The 23,652-nt window shown below is 43.6% G+C and overlaps 1 protein-coding gene across 3 annotated transcripts in view; it reads left to right on the top strand.

Annotated features, from left to right (window-relative positions):
- TSPAN5 (tetraspanin 5) overlaps positions 1-22,956 on the top strand; it is a 220,087-nt gene extending 197,131 nt beyond the window's left edge. For 2 of the 3 annotated variants that reach the window (XM_030190717.1, XM_030190716.1), the window contains 4 exons: positions 5,429-5,554; positions 14,586-14,633; positions 15,100-15,216; positions 21,318-22,956. In XM_030190717.1, coding sequence (XP_030046577.1) covers positions 5,429-5,554; positions 14,586-14,633; positions 15,100-15,216; positions 21,318-21,383 — 357 coding nt within the window. In that variant the 3' untranslated portion in view covers positions 21,384-22,956. Of the gene's footprint in view, positions 1-5,428; positions 5,555-14,585; positions 14,634-15,099; positions 15,217-17,164; positions 17,256-21,317 lie in introns of all 3 variants that reach the window. The other variant, XR_003940667.1, reaches the window with a different exon arrangement.
- Positions 22,957-23,652: the final 696 nt, after the last annotated feature.

Below are 23,652 nucleotides of genomic sequence, written 5' to 3'. Positions count from 1 at the left end.
TATTGAAATGATACCCCTGATACAGGAGTTTAATTCCCCTGATACAGGAATCCACCAAATGTGGCTGCATTGGGTTTGCATTTCTCTAATAAATCCTCATTCGCCATACTGGTGTTTGTTTTCTATCTTTCCTGGACTTCTTGTACCAGGCCATCCTGTTGATCTCCACTCCTTTTTCTTGCCTCTTTGTTGGGCTACAAACTGGGAAGGAGGTACAGGTTTCTTGTCCTCCTGACTTGGTATCCACTGCTGGTCTGAGAACGTATGCCGTTGGCTTTGCTGTCAGAGCAGTCCTAGACACCAAACTGGGAGGACAGTAAGCTTGTTCTGAGGGTTTGGAGGCATTGAGGAATGAGAAGGAGACACTCGAAGCCTCATGGACTTTTGTTTAACTATCATGACAATGGGATTGGAAAGAATAAGAAGCTTGTTTTAAAATGATATTATGGGGATGGAGGGGGGGGGGGGATCAGGAATTCCAAACTTTGGAGATATTTCTATAAAGCGGACGTTGACAATTACTCACTGGTTAGATACGTAAAATACCAGCATATATGCACATATGCAGGGCTGCCGAGAGGGGGTAATGGGGACAAGTTTCCCCAGGCCCAACCCGGTGCCAGAAAGTTCTGTTCCCTTGGTCTCTCTCTCCTGCTCCTGGGTGTACGGATCTGGGTGATTGTATTAATGCGATAACACGGGTCCTGGCACACAGGAGCAGGAGAGTGGCAGACTGAGAGAGGAACAGATGTAGGGAGGTAAGGGGACAGGGTCAGCAGCAGCCTGAGTGTGTGTGTGTGGGGAGGGGGGAGCGGCAGCAGCTGTGGCTCAAGTGGGAGGGGCGGCAGTGGCTGCGGCATCCCTGCCCCAGGCCTGGCTCTGTCGGCGGCCCTGCACATGTGTGTAAATTCCAATATGCTGCCTAAGCATTATTCTGTAACTATTAGAGCATGTGCACCAGCTCTATGGTGTTCATCTGCGGTGACACTAGTAGGTGCCAGTCAGGTACTCGCTGAATGGCACACTGTTATAAAATTATCTTAATGAAAGGCAATTCTATAAATGGACATAAAGATGTAGGCACCATAATGGGGGTGTGCTGAGCACCAGTTCTGTAATGGCTCTTAGGAATGCCTAAGCAGTTATAGAATACTAGCACCAAGCTGCTTTGGCATGCCAAAATTTAGACATGCTCACTTATGAACGGTCAATGGCTGGTCTGAGTTGGTTCGCTTAAGTGTGTCATGCAATGCACACAACTGACAGTATGCTATAAGTGGCGTGCATCGCTTAGCGACATGCCCATGGCCCACCCCATATTCATCTCATGTGTGCCCCCTCATAGTTATGTGCTAAGCAACTTTGGTGCTTATTGTATAGAATTGGCATCTACACCAGGGTCGCTGAGGAGGGGAGGGGGGGCAAAATTCCCCTGGGCCAGCCTCCAAGGGGGCCCTGCGCCAGGCTCTGACTCTCTCTCGCTCCTTTCAGGACCCGGGTGATTGTGTTAATGCAATAACCCAGTCCCAGCACAGAGGAGTAGGAGAGAGACAGACTCCGGTGCCAGGCTTCCCCAGGCCGGGGAGGAGCAGACATATTGGTGCAGGAAGGTGGGGGGTGGGGGGCAGTGGTGGCCTGAATTGAGGGACGGTGGCAGCAGCTGCATCCCTAGTAGGAGGACGATGTCTGTGTCCCGAGTGGGGATGGGGCTGCAGCAGCCCTGCCCCAGGCCCTCCTCTGCCTCTGGTGGCCCTGATCTACACATGTAAATGCCAATTATTGGTGCCTCAGAGGTCTGTAGACTACGCACGTACTTGGCCCACCAAGAAAAGGGGAAAACCAAGCAATTCCACGCAGTAAGAACTAGCATGCAAAGAGGGGTGGGAATGAACAACGCAGTGAACGAGGATGTATCTTTGTTGCGATCACATTCCAGAGTATCAAGGTGAAGAAGCTTTATGTGCTGTATACAGTGCGGTTTAAACACTTGTGCATTTACAAGCCTGTTGTGGAATTGGATTCCTGACGAAGGCGTGCTAGCCAAAACATGGACCGTGAGGAGGCCATCTCCAAGCAAGTGTCTTTATTATATCTGCTTTGCCTGTATCTACAATCAAGTGTCATTACGTGTGCTCCACACATTATGTTGTATATAATAATAAAGAACTTGTTTTTTTTTATCGTGGTTCACTGCATTGGTCATTCCCACCCCTTTTTGTGTTCTACCTAATAGTAAGCGCCAAGTTATAAAATGAGGGGGTTTGTGCTTCAGTTTTTGCTGGAAAAGAGATGGGATTCTATGGAAGGCTTTTAGGCCCCCCTCACACAACATGATCTATAAATCAGGAGGGAGAGGCCAGCAATCTTTGCAAAAAAGCCCAGTAATTCAGATGGTAAGTGCTGTGTGCTGCCAGGCAGAAGGTTCCTGTATCAGGACTTCCACTTCCTGAGTCTTCAGATGCTGTGAAGGGGAGATGGAGATATAACAATAGGGGAAAATCCCCAGATAGTATAAATACTGTCAAACCGCCCCCCCCCCCCCCCCCCAACATACACCTCTTTTTTCTTGATAGGGGGAGAATCAGGTCAGGTGCCTCACAATTGTTTTTTTCTAGAGAGTTGGTGATTTGCCTTCAGCTAGATTTAGGAGAAGATTCAGCTGAAAACCCAGTATGTTTTAGAGGTAATATTAAAAACACAGTTCTGTTATACCCAGAAGCCCCCTCTCCCCTACCCTGAATTAGGATGTGCACAGCCCATCAGGGAACCTCTTGACTGGATGCTTGGTAAGACGCATTAAAACATGAACCCCTTCATGGCATCTTCTGATCATTTAGCCATTTAAAATGTTCTCATTACAACCAGTTAGAAAAGAACCAAAGCTCTATGGTTTTCACTCTCTGAGAGACACACACAGTATTACCAGGAACTGGAAACAATCCAGCCAGCTGTGGGAGAAGTCCAAGAATCAGTAAGTGGAACCAGTACTGCAGCTTTATGTGTAGTACAAGCAAAAGCAAAAATGGAATTTCTAAAACTAATCGCTTGAATTCAGATTAATGTTTAATATGTGATTATGATAGAAAAACCTAGAATGAAATGTTCCCTCTTTAGAGGTATTTCTACATTATAGGTGTTCTGAAATGGAGAGAAGTGCTACAAGGACATTTACAGATATATGCAGAGGCAAAAGTATGTCCAGAAAAGTTTCACAAAGACAGTTACAAACAAACAAGCTAAATGCTATGTACAATAGGAAAGGGGAAATTTGGCTGTCAAGGCATATTACCACTGTGTATTTTCTTTGAGCGATGGTTCTTATTTCTTGGGATGTAGGGTCGGGTTCAGAGTTGGTCTATCTGAGATGATGATGATAATGATCTGAGGAGTCACCTCTTACCTGTTTCCATGTGGGCAGTAGTTGCTATTCTGAACCCAGTTTTTTTTTTTTTTTTTTTTTGTTTGGGCCCAAGAGCCTTTTCTGCAAATGTTTTCTCATTGAGCCAGCTGGCTACTGTTGTCTATTTTGCTCTTTTTAAGTGGCTCATCAGCACAGCTTGTCACTGTGGTTCCTTTCCCTCCTGCTGGAGGAGAGGCATAGCTTCTCTTCCTCTCTCTGTAGTACAGACAATTCTGTGGTTCCTCTGGTTATGTGGCACAGACAGTGCTGTGGTTCTTCTACTTATATGTTTTATTTCCAGTCACAGGGAGGAGGGAAATATCTGAAGCCCTAGGCCCTATAGGACCAGTGTAGGTCCAAGGACCTCAGACTATGCACTATGATTGCCACCATAGTTTGAACCTGCTAAGCTCACCTGGAGTTCAGATTCAATTTTAAATGAGTCCACCCATCCCCATTTTTAATCGGAGCCATTTTGAGCAACTGTTGTTGCTTAAATCAGCTGGTCCTTTTCTGGGTAGTGCCAGGGCGATCCAGGGTGGAGCTGGCAACCAGATAAGTATTTGGATTTTTAGATCAGCAATAAAGCAGTCAAAACCCAGGCCATGCTGGGAAGAGGTATAGGTTTCTCGCTGTTCTATCTTGGCTTTAACTGTTGGTCTGAGAGCATATATTACCATCAACACAGTGTAAATGTTGCTACATGGGCTGGCATACATTGATTGATAATGACTCAAAACTAGAAATATACAGTGTCCTACTTAGCAGGATACTCAAGAAATATAGCTTGACTTAGGAACACTAAGTGAGCCTCAGCTCTCACAGGAGTTGGATCTGGTAGAAGTTGGTGCAAGCTGCAAGTTCTACTGGACAGAAAAACCTGAAGGTGAACTTCTAGAGGGAGCTTTGCCATTTGCACATCTCTAGCATGTAATTTTGACAATCTTTCAAATGGTATCAATCGAAGGACCATCTGCACAAACATCACCATGGGTTGGTACAATACAGTTACCATGACTCATACTCTGAGCAACTGAACAAAGCCATGAAGGATATCTCTCTCCATGAAAAAAACTGATGGTCAGGGGTAACTTTAGAGTCAGAGCTTGTTGTGATGTAGCTTCATGGAACACAGGGCTGGGGCAGCATGACACTTCAAAAAAAGCTGTCTTATGTTGGTTATCTGCTAATGGTGTGGAATATTGCTGGAATCTGGATATATAGTGTCAGTATTTGGATAGCGGACAGTATAGAAGATTCGGTTATAACTTTAAATGCCACAGCTAGAGTTTAAATGAAATGCCAACCACAGAGTCTGAATAGTGACATAAATATTTTGACCACTTTTGGGATTAGGCATGAATTATTTTAAAAAAATACCCTACAAAATAAAACTCTTAGGAGAACTTGAAAATGCTTTGCAGTGTGCAGGGGAGGACAGAGTGATCTGGGCCCCCTGCCTGGCCACTGCCTGACACCCCCTACCGCTGCAGCCGACACCCCTGCTACCCTGGTTCTACCTGAAGGGCCCTGGTGGTCTAGTGGTCTCTGCGGGTAGGGGAAGGGGAGGAACATGTTTTTTCATGCCCGCTGTGCTGCTGCTATTCCCTCGCCTGCCGGCACCGCCGTGTTTTCAAAATGGCGGTCGAGACTTCATGCGGTAGTCTTGCGGGTCTCGACAATCGCGCGAGACTTCTGCAGGGAGTCTCGGCTGCCATTTTTAAAGTACGATGGTGCCGGGCAGGGGGAGTAGCGGCAGCACAACTGGCAGGAAAGAACATGTTTCCCCCTGCAGAGGCCACTAGATCACCAGCAGGACTAGGGAGGTCTGTAGTGTGCAACGGGCATCCGGGCAGAGCCTCTGGGCCCTGGGGCACTGCCTGGTTGCCTGACCGGTCAGTCCGCCCCTGGCAGTGTGCTGTGATTCTTAATGGGGTGGTGTACAATTAAAGCTGGTACCGATGTGCTTTTATTAGTCCTGTTACTGTGCATTGTCTGCACTTTTCTAACCTTTGTTGTTTATCCTAGTGGCAGTGCTGTGGTGCCTTTGGAGCCAATGACTGGAACCTCAATATTTACTTCAACTGCACAGACAGCAACACAAGTCGAGAGCGGTGCGGTGTGCCCTTCTCCTGTTGTACTAAAGATCCAGCTGTGAGTAAATATTGTGCGGCTGCCCAGCTGCTTTCCTGAGACTCATCACTGTCTGTGAGAACAGCTCTGTGATGCATCTGATGTAACGGACCTCTTGTCCTCAAACTCATTCCTCAGCAAACTGGATAGTCAGTAAGGTGCCAGCAACATCTTCCTCAGTTTAGCTGCGTGCTTAGTTTTTCTTTCTGAGGTTTGTTATACCCTTACAGAGACCCTGCAGCTTTAACCTTCTTTCAGTCTGATGATAGCAGTGCTGAGACTGCAGGTTGGATTATCAAGTTACAGTCAACTTTGCTTCATGGCTCAGTTCTGATTCTTGCCCCTATGGGGTGGCTTTGAGCTAGCTACTCCCATTCTGTTTAACTGCTCTCAGGTTGCTTTGAAAAGCTGTAGCTTAGGTGGGCGAGCTGGTTGGGACCAGTCTCCCATTAGGTGATCCCAAACCTATGGGTATTAAGAAGTAGATTCAGTAAATGACGCTCAAAAATCAGTGCTGGCAAAAATTGGCAGTAAGCCCTATTCTATAAAGAGCACTCCATGCCAAGTGTCCATTATAGAGTAGCACCATTACATTACGTTTCAAATCACGTTTATCAACCGCCAATACCTCAAAAGTTCAAGGTGGCTCACAATAAGAAACAACAGAGCATTCTTGGGAATTGATACACCAGTTAGTTACAAGACTTCAGAACAAATTCTTACTTAGTGTAACCTTCACCCAGTGGCGTAGCCAGACAGCCAATTTTGGGTGGGCCTGAGCCCAAAGTGGGTGGGCACAAAATTTTCTCTCTGTCCCTGCCCCCTTCCTTCCCGCACTCTCCACATCTCCCCCGGCACCTCCCAATTCAAAATATACTTTAGCTCATAAAGATCCCCAAGCTCTGTCAGCTGAAAACTTCCTCCAAAGACAGCCAGAAATCCCTTTTACCAAGCTTGGAAGGCAGCAGTAGCAACAATGCTTTGAGACACTGATGCTGGTACCCCATGCATGCTTAGTTATCGGTGGCTCAAGGATGTTGCCGCCATCTGCCAAGCTTAGTAGAAGGGAGTTTTGGCTGCTTTTAGAGGAGGTCCTTAGCTGATGTAGGTTGGGGATCCCCACCAGCTACAGCAAGGGTCAGGACTAGTGTTAGACATGCTAGGGCCCAGACTCTCACCAAATACAGAACAAGGGATTACAAATTAGAAATAAAAATATGTAGACAAAAATTGAACTCGGAACCTCGGCATGTTACAGTGGAGAAATAAAATCAGAAATGTATTTCTTTTTTCTACTGAACACAATAAAATGATATCCGCTATGCACATTTCTCAAGCTAACAAATTTCAGTTAATAAATTCAAAATAAAATGTCTTTTCTACCTTTGTTGTCTGGCCATTTTATTTTTCCATTATGTTGGTTCAAGTTTCTCTTTTCCACTTTCCTGTCTTTCTGTTAATTCTCCTTCAGGCAGCTGCTATTCATTTGTCTTTTCTCCACTCTCATTCCATTCCCTCACTACACTGACATATTGATGTTTGTTTCATTTTAGCTCTTTCCTATCTTTTTTTTTTCTTTCCTGCTCTCTGTCCACTCAAATTTCATCTTCTAATCCTTTTCCTTTTTACTTTTCAGATACCTATCAGATTTCCATCTCCTTCTTTCACCCACTAGCTCTCCTATTCCCCATCTCATTCCTTCTCCAGCCTTCCATCTTCAATCTACTCCCCGTAATCACTATCATCCTCTCATTCATTTCCTTACCACCCCCCTTGGTCTTCCACATGGTTCCACCATCCCAGTGTCTGCCTCCTTCCAACCCTTCTAGCCCAGCATCTGCTCCCTCTTTCTCCTCTCTCCACCCTCTATCCCCTCCTAGCATCTTCCCATCCTTTCTCTCTTTCCTCTTGCCCCTTCCCCCAGGGGCCAGCATTTTTCCCCCTCTTCCCTCCCACCCGCATTCCAGCATTTCTCCCTCACTGTCTTCTACCCCTGGATCCTACATCTCCCTCCTTCTTCCCCCTCATCCACCCTCATGTTCAACATTGTTCCCTCGTTTCCTCTTCTCTCTCACCCTTGCATCCCAAGTCTAACATCTGTTTCCCCTTTGCAGCATCTCTCCCACCACCATGTAACATTTCTCCTTCATCCCTTTCTCCCCTGTGCAGTACCTTTTCCTCCCCTCCCTCCCAGGTCCAACATTTCTCTTTCTTTTGTCATTCACCCCTCCTTCCCTCCCCATCCTACCCTACATCCAGCAATTATCCCTCTCTCTCCCCTCATATCCCAATAATGATCCCCTTTCTTCTACTCTCCCATGCATGTCTCCCTCTCCTACACCCCCCTGCATCTCTCCCTCCCCTCCCTAACAATTTCCCTCACTCCTACACCCCCTGTGTAGCATCTTTTCTTTCCCTCCCCTTCACTCCCATGCCCAAGCAGCCCAACAATTTTATCTTCTCTCCAACCCCCCCCCCCCCCCCCATATGCAGCATCACCGGCTTTCCCACTCACTAGTCACCAAACAACTGAACGCCCAGCTCCTCTCTTGGCCCCTTCTGAGTTAGCTGGCAGCAGCGATTTTCTTCTAGCTTTGGTCCCTGCATTCTTTCCTTCGATTGTCGCCGGCAGCGCTGCCATTCACACAGGCAGCTCTGCTCCCCTCTGCCGCGTCTATCCGGCCCTCCTACGTAAACAGGAAGTGCATCAGAGAGGGCCGGATGGACGCGGCAGAGGGGGGCGGAGCTGCCTGTGTGAATGGCAGCGCTGCCGGCGCCGATCAAAGAAAAGAATGCAGGGACCGAGGCAGCACCGGCGGGGAAGACAAGAATTTCCGTTCCAGCTGGACGCCGGAGAAAAGGCAGCGAGCGAGCAACGTGGGCGGGCCTGGAGGGAAAGTGGGTGGGCCTGGGCCCATCCAGGCCCACCCGTGGCTACGCCCCTGCCTTCACCCCTTTCAACAGGAAGTGACATTTCTCCTGCCAACACTTCCCTTCATCCAGGGAAATGTGATGGAAACTCCAATAGGCTCCTCCTCTCCTTTAACAGGAGGTGACCATATAGCATTCTCTCCTTCTCAACAGGAGGCACTAGGGAGCCTGAATTCTTTCACAAGAAAAGAATCCATAGAAACGTTATTTTTCAAGTGCTTTATTTCTCTTTCAGTCAATCTGCACGGCTCCCCTTTACTCAGGGTGAATAATCATAAGACATCTGTCATTTCATCCAACATTCCTTCTCTGAAACCTTCCCTGGTAACAGGTCACAGCTCTGTTACCCTCCTTGCTCCACCTGGTGATCCTCCTGGGGAATACCCCTTAACAAACAGGCTTCACAGGATATGTAAATGAACCACTCAGAAGGCAAAATCTTCTCTCACGGGCTATTCTTTAATTACTCTGAAGGGGTATTCTTCTTGTAACAAACACTTTAGCAAGCACTCTTGAACTGAACCCTCCACTGGGGATTGTGTGGGTCAGTTGTACAATACTCAGTTAGCCGGCTTCCCAGGATATGCAAATTAACCATTCTAAATGCAAATCCACTCCAGTTAGCTTCTACTAACACGCTCTTCCAGGGCCGGTCTTAGGCAGGGGCAAGAGGAGTGGTCGCACAGAGCCCCACGCCTCCCTCCTGCTCCCTACCACTGCCAAGATTTGACTTCTTGCCTCCCCTCCCCCGAGCTGCAGGGTGCCCTCCCAGCACATACCCGAGGCCACCCTGGTGGTGTAGTGGAGTCTTCAGAGCAGGAAAGATCCCCAGTCTTTCCTGCCCGCTGCCGGCGCTGATGCCTTGTTGCCGCATCGCTCTTCAAAAATGGCTGCCGAGACTGTTGGCTCAGGCAGCCATGTGAATATTCAATTACTATTTCATTATTGCTGCCAAGTATTACATATTAAGCGGATTTGTTTTAATTAATTTATCTAATCCTTAAAAGTACATGCTTTTGCTTTTTGAACCCAAAAGTTTCCAATGATAGCATTGTGCATATTTGAATTCGTTTTTCTGTACAAGTTTTGCTTGATTTGTCTTTACAGTGGTGGAAATAAGTATTTGATCCCTTGCTGATTTTGTAAGTTTGCCCACTGACAAAGACATGAGCAGCCCATAATTGAAGGGTAGGTTATTGGTAACAGTGAGAGATAGCACATCACAAATTAAATCCGGAAAATCACATTGTGGAAAGTATATGAATTTATTTGCATTCTGCAGAGGGAAATAAGTATTTAATCCCTCTGGCAAACAAGACCTAATACTTGGTGGCAAAACCCTTGTTGGCAAGCACAGCGGTCAGACGTCTTCTGTAGTTGATGATGAGGTTTGCACACATGTCAGGAGGAATTTTGGTCCACTCCTCTTTGCAGATCATCTCTAAATCATTAAGAGTTCTGGGCTGTCGCTTGGCAACTCGCAGCTTCAGCTCCCTCCATAAGTTTTCAATGGGATTAAGGTCTGGTGACTGGCTAGGCCACTCCATGACCCTAATGTGCTTCTTCCTGAGCCACTCCTTTGTTGCCTTGGCTGTATGTTTTGGGTCATTGTCGTGCTGGAAGACCCAGCCACGACCCATTTTAAGGCCCTGGCGGAGGGAAGGAGGTTGTCACTCAGAATTGTACGGTACATGGCCCCATCCATTCTCCCATTGATGCGGTGAAGTAGTCCTGTGCCCTTAGCAGAGAAACACCCCCAAAACATAACATTTCCACCTCCATGCTTGACAGTGGGGACGGTGTTCTTTGGGTCATAGGCAGCATTTCTCTTCCTCCAAACACGGCGAGTTGAGTTCATGCCAAAGAGCTCAATTTTTGTCTCATCTGACCACAGCACCTTCTCCCAATCACTCTCGGCATCATCCAGGTGTTCACTGGCAAACTTCAGACGGGCCGTCACATGTGCCTTCCGGAGCAGGGGGACCTTGCGGGCACTGCAGGATTGCAATCCGTTATGTCGTAATGTGTTACCAATGGTTTTCGTGGTGACAGTGGTCCCAGCTGCCTTGAGATCATTGACAAGTTCCCCCCTTGTAGTTGTAGGCTGATTTCTAACCTTCCTCATGATCAAGGATACCCCACGAGGTGAGATTTTGCGTGGAGCCCCAGATCTTTGTCGATTGACAGTCATTTTGTACTTCTTCCATTTTCTTACTATGGCACCAACAGTTGTCTCCTTCTCGCCCAGCGTCTTACTGATGGTTTTGTAGCCCATTCCAGCCTTGTGCAGGTGTATGATCTTGTCCCTGACATCCTTAGACAGCTCCTTGCTCTTGGCCATTTTGTAGAGGTTAGAGTCTGACTGATTCACTGAGTCTGTGGACAGGTGTCTTTCATACAGGTGACCATTGCCGACAGCTGTCTGTCATGCAGGTAACGAGTTGATTTGGAGCATCTACCTGGTCTGTAGGGGCCAGATCTCTTACTGGTTGGTGGGGGATCAAATACTTATTTCCCTCTGCAGAATGCAAATAAATTCATATACTTTCCACAATGTGATTTTCCGGATTTAATTTGTGATGTGCTATCTCTCACTGTTACCAATAACCTACCCTTCAATTATGGGCTGCTCATGTCTTTGTCAGTGGGCAAACTTACAAAATCAGCAAGGGATCAAATACTTATTTCCACCACTGTATTTGAAATAAAAAAAAATGTTTAAAATGCATCTTGTCAACAGGGGGCGGGGCTATGTGGGGCGGGGCTATGTGGGGCAGGGGGCCCTGCAATTGCTGTTCTCTTCAACTTGAGCCCTCTACTAGGAGTTGAGAGTCTTAGATAAAAGCAGCCATCACCCCTTAGACAGGATTTTACTTCACTTCAGTGTTACAGTCCTGTCCTCCACCCCTGGCTGTTAACACCAGAGTCTTATTTCAAAGCTTCCTTCCACACTGTGGTCAAATCAAAGTTCCTTATCCTTCCCATTATTCTGAACTTCAGGTAAGTACCAAGGCTCACTTACAGCTCTCTCAACTAAGCCACAGCTTTACAAAACAACCTGACAGCAGTTAAACAGAATAGGAGTAGCCAGCTCAAAATCACCCTGTGGCATGAATAGAAGATGTAATGGCTGCTCATGGAATGCAGGGCCTGCCCTCACTGTGAGGGACTGTTCTACTAGGCTTTATATAGCAGATAGGCCAGGGGAGCCATCATTCCCACAGACACCTTCAATGAATCTTTATGAAGCAAACTTTGTTTACTTTTCATACTCTGATGTTATATACCTGTGTTTCCCAAGTCCGGTCCTGGAGTACCCTTTCCATTCAGGTTTTCAGGATATCCACAATGAATATGTATGAACTTGATTTGCGCACACTGCCTTCATTATATGCAAATTTCTTTCATGCATATTCATTGTGGTTATCCTGAAAACCTGACTGGCATGGGGGTACTCCAGAACTGGACTTGGGAAACACTGTTATATACTGCCTAGTGCATGCCTTATGATAGGCAACATGTATATAAAAAATAGTTTATCTGTTCTTGGATTTAAAAAAAAAAATCTAAAGCACATTTTATTGAATTGATGGTCCCTTCAGATAATTTTTTAAAACACTGAACTGATTTTTTTTCCCCTAGTTTTCTTTTGAATGTTCCCAAAATAAGCTACGGAGGGGCTCAAAATTATACTACCTTTGACCTAGGCTGAAATTCTCCTTGTGTGAGTTTGATCCTAAATTGGTGACAGATCTCTAACAGGGAGAAGAGAAAATGGTTCAAGGAGTGGGCTGAGAATCAAGGAAGTTGAGGTTCAGTCTTCACTTTTATCATTGGCAGGCTTTGTGACCCTGGGTAATTCACTATCTCTCATTCCTTCAGGTTGTGAACTCTTTGAATACTAATCACCATGATACAGTTCTGTGTACATCCAGTTGCACTATATATAAAAAAAATGTTCTTAGAAAGTTATCATAACAGCGGGCTAATGACACCATGACTGAAGGAACTTTGGGAGCAGGGCTTTTCTGTCCCCCATGTGATCATGTAAACAGAGACTTAGGTACTAAATTACACATTCTCGGTAGTATTAATGCATTTTAAATGGAATGTTAATGCTTTTAATTGACAAAACAAATGTTACTGTCACATTTAACATGCATTATTTATCTATAAGGAACATCTGTGCCAAATCTATGCATAAAAAGTGAAGAGCTGCAGATCAGTCCATTACCTGTGAATGATAGCACATTTTGCAAATTAATGTGTGCATATGTTAATACAGACCCATTGCCTTGACAAATTTAATTGCACCTCACACAGGTCCTGCTGCTCTTCTTGTGTGTGTCTGTCAGCATTTTCTGCCAACTGTAATATGAGAAACTTACATTCAAACTGATGTGCATGTCATTAGCATGGGAAATTAAGACAAGATAATTAACGGGCATTAATGGCCTATGTCAGTGGAGATGGTCAGAGGGATAGTGGTCTCACTGGAGCCACCCTCTGGTTATAAATTTTATTGATGACCCAACACAGCTGTGTTTCAGCAAGTATCTGCGTCTGGAGTCCTTAGCCTTTCATATAATCAGTCAATCTAACAAAATACTGTTACACTATTCAAAATGGTGTGCTAAAACAGAGTAAAAAGCCATGAAGGAGTGAGTTTGTAAAGATTATTGGTTTCAATACATTGACTGATCATATGAGAGGCTAAGGACCCCTGATGCAGGCACTAAAATTTATAACCAGTGTGTCATCATTATCCTCCTGGCCTCCTTCGCTTTTTATTTGTTTTCTGTGGAACATTTTTGTTCTTCTCCTGTTTCTCTTTTGGGGGAACCCCAGCCATTCAAGTTTTCAGGATATCCACAATGAATATTCATGAGATGGATTTGCACAGACAAACTCTTTGGTATGCAAATCTATCTGGTCATTGTGGATATCCGGAAAACTTAACTGGCTGGGGTTCTCCCAGGACAGTTTTGGGAACCCCTGGCCTGTGTAATAATTGCACTTTAGTACAACAGTCTCATAAGTTGAAGACTTTTTCTTCCCTTTCTTGTAGTATTGAAATGCCAATGCTAATATCAAATAGTTTGAACTTTGCATCTCATTCACTTCCTCTAGACAAATATTGTTTTAAATAACACTGACCTCAAATCTCCCGATATGGAATAATACTCTAAGTACTGAAAGAACCACGATCATAAATGGGAGTCTGTTATTATCATAGGTCTTTATTTAAGGAAAGAAAGAGGAAAAAAGAATCAGCATTAAAAACTCCTTACTCATGGAGAAAATCTACTGATTTAAAAAAAAAAAAATACCCTTCTTTCAAATACCTAGATCAAAGTGAATAAACACACATAATCCCAATAATACTTAAACTAGAACCAAGCAAGTAAGCTTACTGCATTCAGTGTCCATTACAAAAAATCAGAAGAGCATAGCTAGCAAATAAAGTGTCATTAAATTCAATTAGCTGAAAAAAACATCCATGAGCCCATCGATGTAGCTCCAACCAAGCCTGTATCCACTGGTAGTTTCCACAATTCTGTCTGTGTAACACATTGAACCGTGCACTTCTAGTTCCTTTTAATATTTTTCTTCAACAAGGCACGGTTCAATGTGTTACACACTGACAGAATTGTGGAAACTACCAGTGGATACAGGCTTGGTTGGAGCTACATCGATGGGCTCATGGACCTTTTTTTTTTTTTTCAGCTAAGTGAATTTAATAACACTTTGTTTTCTGGTTACGCTTTTGTGTAATAGACATTGAATGCAATAAGTTTACTTCACCTATGATAATAACAGACTACCGTTTGTGATCGTGGTTCTTTCAATACTTAGTGTATTATTCCCTATGGGTGATTTGAGGTTAGTGTTATTTAAAACAATGTTTGTCTAGAGGAAGTGAATTAGACACAAAGTTCAGACTATTTGATATTAGCATTGCCATTTGTTCTATAGTTTGTAGTCCCATGGAATTAGATGTAGTATTGAAATGCCAGAATGCTTGCTGCAAGGTACTGTCTTATGGGTGTTTTTACACTTGACTGTACTGTACCAAAGTTTGAAATACTGCTTATATGTCACTTCCTTTTTTTCTTTTTAGGAAGATGTTATTAACACACAGTGCGGTTATGATGTCCGGCAAAAGCCAGTAAGCAGATGTTGGGTTTTTTTTTAATCCACAGACCCCCCTGTCTCCAGGGCTAATGTTACAAGGGTGCAAGCAGGGCAATTACCATGAGCCCTCATGTTACAGGGGCCCCCAAGCTTTATCCTCCCAAATTTCTACCCTGGGCCCCTGGAGTAGAGGAGTAGCCTAATGGTTAGTGCAGTGGACTTTGATCCTGGGGAACTGAGTTCAATTCCCATTGCAGCTCCTTGTGACTCTGGGCAAGTCACTTAACTCTCCACTGCCCCTGGTACAAAATAAGTACCTGAATATATGTAAACCACTTTGAATGTAGTTGCAAAAACCTCGGAAAGGCGGTATATCAAGTCCCATTTCCCGTTCCCATCTTATTTAACACCGGCCATGCTTCTCTCCCAGCTGTCTTTCAACCTTCTGAAACCTCTTTAAATCTGATTTACTTGTTCCCTTTCCCTCTTAACCTTTGAAGGAAACTGAGCAGCAGGCCACTATCTACACTAAAGGCTGTGTGCCCCAGTTTGAGAAATGGCTACAGGATAATCTGACCATTGTTGCTGGAGTTTTCATAGGAATTGCATTATTGCAGGTAAACCTATCATTTCTTGGGGTTCTTTTTTTGGGGGGGGGGCAGTTGGGGGGAGAAAGTAACAACCATGATATGCTGGGCAACAACACAGGAACTGTATTGCTCGTCTGAGTTGGTGCATTCACATAGCTGCTGACTGAAGGTTACGGTAAGGTACGGTTACGGAAACTTGTTAATTCATCGAGGATGAGCAGCTTGTGAATCTGTCATTGATGAGGGATATTATCCAACTGTTGCTGTTGCTACATTCTCCGGCAATGAGTTCCAGAGTCTAACTACACGCTGAGTAAAGAAAACCTCTCTCCTATTTGTTTTAAATCTACCATATTCTAGCTTCATCTTGTGTCCCCTGGTTTTGTTGTTGTTTGAAAGTGTAAACAAACGCTTCACATCTGTCCGCTCTACTCCACTCATTATCTTGTAGACTTCTATCATATCACCCCTCAGCCGCCTTTTCTCCAAGCTGAAGAGCCCTAATCTTCTCAGCCTTTCCTCATAGGGAAGTCGATCTGAATGTTCTATCCTGTCTGCCTAACAGTCATACTCATTATCTATTCATGTGTGGTATAAAATACTTGATCCAGGGTTTTTTTTTTTTACTTTGTTTGATTGTTTGTTTATTTATTTATTTGCATTTTTAAAATTACAGCAAAACAAATTGAATTAGGATAAAGAGCTAATAACAATCAACAATACCTACCAAGAAAAATAATTCAAAGACAGAGAAAAATAAATCCCAGAAAAATATTAGCTCTATATAGTCCACAATGAGGGGGAACAAGAATCCCAAGTATTCCGAGGAAGCAGAAAAACTAAAGAAAATGCAATATAAATATGGCAAGTTAAACATCCATTAACCAAAACAGCTCAGAGAGACAGAGGTGACTCAATCTCCATCAGTAGCAGTATTTTTCCCTTCAAGAAAAAACTGCAATTGAGAAGCATCTTTAGGTGTGGTTATCTAACTGAACAATACATTTACAAGGATATTTTAACTGGAACTTCATCCATAACCCTTTGACGAAGGCTCAGAACTGCAAACACATGGATTGGATGGGTTTAGCCACATCAGGAAATACTGAAACTATAGAAATTGAAGTCTTTAGTTCTAATGTAAAGTTGCATTATATCTTGACTAAAGACAAAGGTCACCAACAAGGTAGATCTTAGTACAACTTCTTGTGATTTCTCCAGACTATCAGTCAGGTTCAGACTGTCTGAGGAAACAGCCACCACCGATTACTCTGTCTCTGGAGTAGATTGCTTCTTAGGTACCGGTCGATAGTAATTCCATGCAATGGAGGGAGCGCTTCAGTAGAATAAACACCTCTTTAAAATGCTTATAAAAAGTTTCAGTGACAATGAGATTAATTGAGGAAAATTTAACGTGTGCAGGTTCAAATATCTGGTAGTTTTCAAAATGTTCGGTTTTCCTCTGAAACAACAATCTTGTACTAAAGTAGCTTGAGAGGTTTTTTTTTTTTAACCTAGCCTGTCCGTTCTTTAATCTACCTTCCAAAAATTTTCAGCGTTTCTTCAGACTTCTGAGCTTTGTTAGAATTTTCACCCACCATGGGAAATATTGAAGAGCATACCTTCCTTACATATACATTCTAATCCAGCCCAAATGAAATCAAGAGTCACCTGGTTTTTCTTTGCCATTTCTGGGACATAAATCATGGAAGTCTGCCCGGCACCATTCTTGGGTTCCAAGAAACACCACCACCATATCAGACATGCATAATACATACATTACACAAGAAGAACCCGCCCCCCCCCCCAACACGCACACACACATACATCATCTTTGAAGAACTCTTACATTGTTAAAATAAAAGTACCACAGTGTATGAAGAACTCAATTTTTTTTCAGAATCTGGGGCAGCATGTGTTTGCCAGAATGAGAGCTGTCAATCAATCTTCTCTCTCTTTTTGATTGCATGAACAGAGCATACATTGGATGTGAAATACTTGGATTTCAGCAAAACATTTTGCGCGGTTCCTGAGAGGAGACTCATAAATAAATTGAGCAGCTAGAGGTAGGCCTCAGCCTGGTCAATTAGGTTTCAGATTGGTTGAGTGATTGACAACAAGGGGTTGTGGAAAATGAACACCACTCTAAAGAAATAAGTGTTACCAGTGGAGTGCCTCAGGAATCTGTGCTGGAAGCAGCCGTATTTTCATGAATGGTGTTGCAGAGAATTTACTAGGAAAAGTTGTGTCTTTTTGCAGTTGACACTACAGGACGTAATTTTAGAAGTGTTAGGTACCATTTGCACGTGCAAAATCTGATTCATACATTTAACTGGCCATACACATGCAATATTAGAAAAGCTGCTATTTATATTTGTATGTCTACGGCATGCACACTTTTGAAGGGGATGTGTTCTAAGCATAGTTTGGACAGATCTGAAAAGCATACACGAATTTCCTGTTTTGCAATGGAAATAAACATATACCTCTAAAAATTTCTGTCAGCATTTAGACCTGCTTCTATGCACACGTGTCAGCTAATTGCTCACTTAGACTTGGGGTTTGGAGAAGCGATTGAGGTAACAGTTTTGCTTACCCTCTGATATTCAAAACCACTTCACAACTCCAAAAATGTAGGACTTTTAAGTTCTAAAACTCAGTTCTGTCTCCTTGGTTGTGCAATTTTGTAAAATTCACTACTTGTAAGTGCAGAGCCTCTTTTTTTGGAACATCACTCTCACTGTAAGTCCCATCAAATACACCTTCAACAACGACTGTCTTCACCTTGGATGTGCCTCCCTAGATAACTAGATGCTCCTGAGGGAGTACATAGAATGAAAGATCTATAAAAGCTCAAGGAGTGATTGTGTGTTTGGAAGATAAAATTCAAAACAAAGAAGGGCAAAGTCAAGCATTTGGGGTGCAGAAATCAAGGCACTGTAGTTGATTGAACAAAGCAGAACAAAAAGCACAAACAGATCTCCAGGAACAGGACAGTGGGAATTTCTTTATTGGAGATACCCGACGCGGGCCGTGTTTCAGCAAACAAGTGCTTGCATCAGGGGTTGCAACAGTATGTAGAGTCTTTTATGAAACTTTTGGCGGTCTTTTTCTGACAGCGGTTTTTATAGTCACAGGACTGAGAGATTCACACTGATTTAATGAGTGTTTAACCTTTCTATTCAGGAGTGGGATCACATTGTTGTGCCCTGTTTAGTGGTGGATCTGCAGACTCCTTCATAATGGATTGTGCATATTGTTCTGACCAGTGGCGTAGTCAAGGGTGGGCCCAGGCCCACTCAGTAACAGCATACCTATATGATGTGGCTGGCAGGGATTCCTAAGCCCCATCAGTTGAAAACTCCCAACAACTGTCCCTCCTGCATACCTTGTAAGTAGCAGATCTTCACCTGCAGCAAGCATTGACTGATACGTACTGCTTCCCCCACAGCCTTCCCTCTGATGTATTCCCACCTAAATGGAAACAGGAAGTTGAGCAGTGTGTATTAGTTGCTGCTTGTTGCCGGTGAAAACCTGCTATTTAAAAGGAATTCAGGAGAGGGGGGATGTTTGAGAGACCATATGCCATGCAGGTGCGAGAAGGAGAGACCAAATCACCTGTGACAGGGTGGGGTTCTTTTGCCCACCCATCTTGGGCCCAGGCTCACCCAAACTTGGGTGACTGGCTACGCCCCTGGGTGTGACCCATGATGCGCAGCCCATATCAGGTCTTTCCAATAAAGAAATTCCCATTGTCCTGTACCTGGAGGTCTGCTTGTGCTTTTTGTTTTGCTTTGTTTGACTGGTGTACTTTGGACCCTTCTCTTTTCTCCTATTGTACTTGATGGGCAATGAGATGCAGCTCCCAAGAGAGAGGCCTTGGATTGATTACATGTGATCAGCCCTGGATTAACCATTAAGTACATGCTTAGGGCACCAAGGGAAGGGGGGCACCACAGAGGTTTCCCCCCCCCCCCTAGCTCTCATGCCCTCAACTCTTTCGCTGCCGTCTGTCACACCCATTATCCAACATGGCTTTCATTGGTTTTCTAATCATCATAAATATATATGATGTTTTGTTTTGAACAATGATGATATTTCTCAGCACTTATTGAGTCTTAATGTCTTTTCAGTTTAGCAATGGAAGGGCCGAGGGGCACCATTGTTTGGCTGTAGTTAGGGCATCAATTGGACAATCCGGTCCTGCATCTGATGATATGTAGGCTGAAAGAAGAAGCAACAAGTCAAGAGCCAAAGTAATTCTAGAGTACATAAAAAGTATAACTATTCAGAAAAAAGGTGATGATGCCTCTTTATAAATCCTTAAGGAGATTGCTGGAGTACTGTGTCCAGTACTGTAGGCCATGCTTCTGAAAAGATATAGGCAGATCAGAGACAATCTGGGAAAAGATCTAAACCAAAATCCCCCCAGGATGAGATTTAGTGACCTAAATATGTATTTCTAGAGCAGCAGTAAGGGAGAGGGATATGATAGATTACAGTAACTAAAAGTTACAAGTAGCCCACATAGGACGTAAATTTATACAGTCATATTCATGCACTTGTGGCCATACATGCTTATAAATGGTTCTGAAAATACCTCTCATGTGGGGGTGGCGTTCACAGGTATATAAGATATAAAATATGCTAATCTATGTGTGAATATTTATACCTGCTGGATAGCAGGTGTAACTGCACTCATAAGGTGGGTGCAGTTTCTGCTGCTTAGCTAATATTTTATAAAGACTCATGTGCACCTCTATGTCTTTCTAAAATAGTGCCCAAGTAGATGCCTTCTTAATCCAGGGTCCCTGTTATAAAATTAGCCTCTTAAAACATTTTCAATAGAAAGGAAGTTGTGTGGTTCAAAGGAGACGTCAAGGGAGTAAACTTGAGTAACATTGGAACTATTTGTTCGTAGAAAGGGTGGTGAATGCATGGAATGTCCTCCCAGAGTTGATGGTGAAGAGAAGAATAGTAACAGAATTCCAGGGCTCATTTTCAAAGCACTTATATAGCAACCAATTGCCCTTTTTTAAGTCTAAGGGCTTTGAAAATACGCCTTATACTGTGCCAGTACCCTTGTACTGCATGCGTTCTTTCCCTTAATATCTAGCAGTAGTGGAGTCCTTCAATCAGACTATAACATTTTGACCATCCTTCATCATCACTCCTTATCCTCTAGGCCCAGTACATGCCAATAAGAGGTGTGCTTTGCATTTTGTTCTCACATGCTCAGGAAGGTTTCAGTGGCTGGTAACCCTGCATACAGACCTGAGAACAATTGACGAAACAACTGTCTTCCGCAAATCTCTGAAGACTTATCTCTTCAACAAGGCCTACAATGAGAACTGATAGCCACACTAGTCCACCTCACCAACCCACTCAGTCAAGAAAGCCCACCTCCTATAATTACCCTAATCACCCCCTTCCTTCTTCCTTCACTTAATTTCTACACAATACGAAACGTATCTGCTATCCTGTAATGACAATGTTTTAAAAAATATGTAAGCCACACAATAAATAAATAAATATCAACTTCACTGAAACCTAAAGCTACTTTAATCTAAAAATGTAGGGGGTAGATATTCAAAGCGATTTAAACAGCCAGGAGAGCCTCCTGGCCATTTAAATCAAGTGTCCAGAGCTACCTGGGGATATTCAGCAGCATATAATCCATTAGAACCACTGAATATCCCTGCTAACTGGCCAACTCCTAACTGGTGCATGGGCAAAGCATCTACTTAGCCGGTTAACGTGATATTCCAGTCCACTAACTGTCCGAGTTAGCACAGCAAAACAGCTGTTCTAACTTTATGCAGTGAGTTTACTGAGTACCGGTCTGAATATCGGCCAGTGCTCGGTTAACTTCCAGGTCAGCGCTCATACCTGGATATTCAATGCAGGGAGCTGTGCATGCCCCCGGCATTGTATATCTGGGGTTAGTTCATCCCACAGCTGGAAGGAAGCAGCTTGCCTTCTGCTTACTACCATGGGCTAAATATCAGCCCCTATCTGACAGCAGTCAAATAAATGTAATAGATACAATTTCCAGAACAGAAGCTGAGACTAGGCCTTTTAGCATAACGTTATTTTGGTTTTTTTTTTGTCTTGTTTGTTTCTTTCAGATCTTCGGAATATGCTTAGCCCAGAATCTGGTCAGTGACATTGAAGCAGTCCGAGCCAGCTGGTAGTACTCCTCTTCCCTCACTTCCCTGGAAAGACACTGGAAAACCGAAGACCCTGTACAAAAACTGCAGCAAGTGCCAGAGTCGCAGAGCTGCAGGAACCTAAGAAGGAGCAGCGTCCAGACGTCTAAGAAGCTTTGGGATCAGAGTGGCTGTGTCCTCTGCTGCTCACTAAATTTATTTTCAATTACCAACCTGAAAGCTTCAAGCAGGGAACAGTTGTAACTGTCCTCTCATGACAGCTGAGCACAGATTGGGGTTTTTGTTCCTTTAAGCAGCTCTCTATAAATCAGTGTATGATGCTCTTTCCCTGTATATCCAGTACCTGCCTAATGTGTGTGCCCGTAATCACACCTCAAGAGAAACATCTAGCTGAACAGGACATGTAAAGACCTCCATTTTTATTCCAAAGAGAAAATATTTCTTGAATGGAATTTTAGACTAAACCAGTGCAGGGTTGTTTTTTTTTTTTTTCCTGTCTCTCTCATGTTTGTTGAAACTATTTTGGTGAGCCATATTCTTCACAGTGTTTTTCATTCTGCAATGGTGGGGAAAATTCTTTGGAAAAATGAATGTTTCTGGCATAAACTTTGTGATCCTGTCCAAATCTCCTGATGGGATTAACAGCCAACGCAGTTCAGTTTGAAACATTGTTTAAAATGTAACTGGCTTTAAGGGAACATTTCTGAAAATGTCAGCACTGCCCACCTATTTTTCTGATCTTTGGCGGGAGCTCTGCGATACTGCTCTGGTAAAGTAAAATTGAAACTGGCAGTGATCACTTAGCTGACGTGCTGTCCGCTGGTGAACTTGAAACTGAAATGGATATATTGACTCTCTTCTCCATGAGCATCTTTCAAGAGAAGACTCTCGGTGTAGATCAGAAGAAATTCAGTGTTTGTTCATAATGGAGCCAAGCCTTGTGCCCACAGCTGACCTTACCAATGTGACTTTCCATGTATACATTATGCATAGTGTTTCTGCTTTTTGTGAATTATAAGCCAAACATTTCAATAGCATTTCTGTATTTTTCTGTTTAATACTCCTTTCTCCAGTTACCTGAATGTGAGTAAAACAGCTTAGCTGGAGCTGGGCACTAGAGGGCGCAAGTTCAATGTCTAGCTCTACTTAGTTCAAAGTTCCTTAGGGAGTAGGAGCAAAGTGAAAGCTGAGCTGCAGAAATGTTTCCTATTAAACAGAAAGGAAAAAATCACCTAATCCAAAAGCCTGAGGAAGCGCTTTCTAATTCCTGCTGTAAGAGTCTATGGCCTAGTTCTGTTCCACAGAAGAGAGTAGAGTGAACCCATGCAGTCAGGAATTAATAAGAGCAGCAAGAAGTGATGAGCAGTGTAAAGGACTTAAATACAAAACAACTTACGCATCTAGTTTTTCCTACATAAGCACACAACTGTGGAATGCATTACCCTTGAAAATGACATACAACCACCTAAAATTCCGGAAATCACTAAAAACCTACATGTTTAAAAAGTCATACCCTACCGGTCCAACTTAAATGCCTAATCTCTGCAACACAACCAAACTAAAGCACGTAATGGCCATAACACAACTTTTCCGTTCTCCGATTCCCTAATGTGGCTGTGCCACATGAACTTGATCTTACCACAACATCACCCTGTATTTGTTCACACTGGAGCCTGCAAAGGCCTCTCCAGTACTATGTAAGCCACATTGAGCCTACAAATAGGTGGGAAAATGTGGGATAGAAATGTAACAAATAAAAAAATATCTATATCTGGAGGCCCCAGAGACCCAGATCTCCCACAAACCAATAAAAAGAGAGTGATTGAATCAGGGGATGAAAATAAGGAGAGAGGGAACAAATGAGAGGAATCTAGAGGGAGAGAAAATTTGAGAATGAGAGAGAGAGAGAAGAGATAGGAGAAGAAAGTTTGGGGAAAAAGAGACATAAGAAAAGAACAAAGGGAACAAAAGAGAATGCAAAGAGAGGGTTGGAGTAAAGTCCCCTCATTCCTTTTTTATTCTCCTGTCATAACTATAGTGGAAGCAGAACTGAGATGGAGAAGTCAGAAAAAGAGATTCACAAAAAAAGATTGAAAGACTTTATGCTTAGAATTGCATGTTCTTCTCATTTCCATGCTCAAACAGTTCTGTTGGACTCTGTTTGGCCAGACTCCTGTGCGTGACCCTGACTCTGTACTCTCTCTCTCTCTCTCTCTCTCTCTCTCTGGATCACCTCTACAAATAGCATTTGCTGTTCTTCCCCAACCACATCATCGGATGGCTTTTAAAAGAA

This window comes from Microcaecilia unicolor, chromosome 2 (genome assembly GCF_901765095.1).
Source record: "Microcaecilia unicolor chromosome 2, aMicUni1.1, whole genome shotgun sequence".
Taxonomy (NCBI): Eukaryota; Metazoa; Chordata; class Amphibia; order Gymnophiona; family Siphonopidae; genus Microcaecilia; species Microcaecilia unicolor.
Note: the sequence above shows the minus strand (reverse complement) of the source record. Positions and strands in the feature narration are given on the sequence as shown.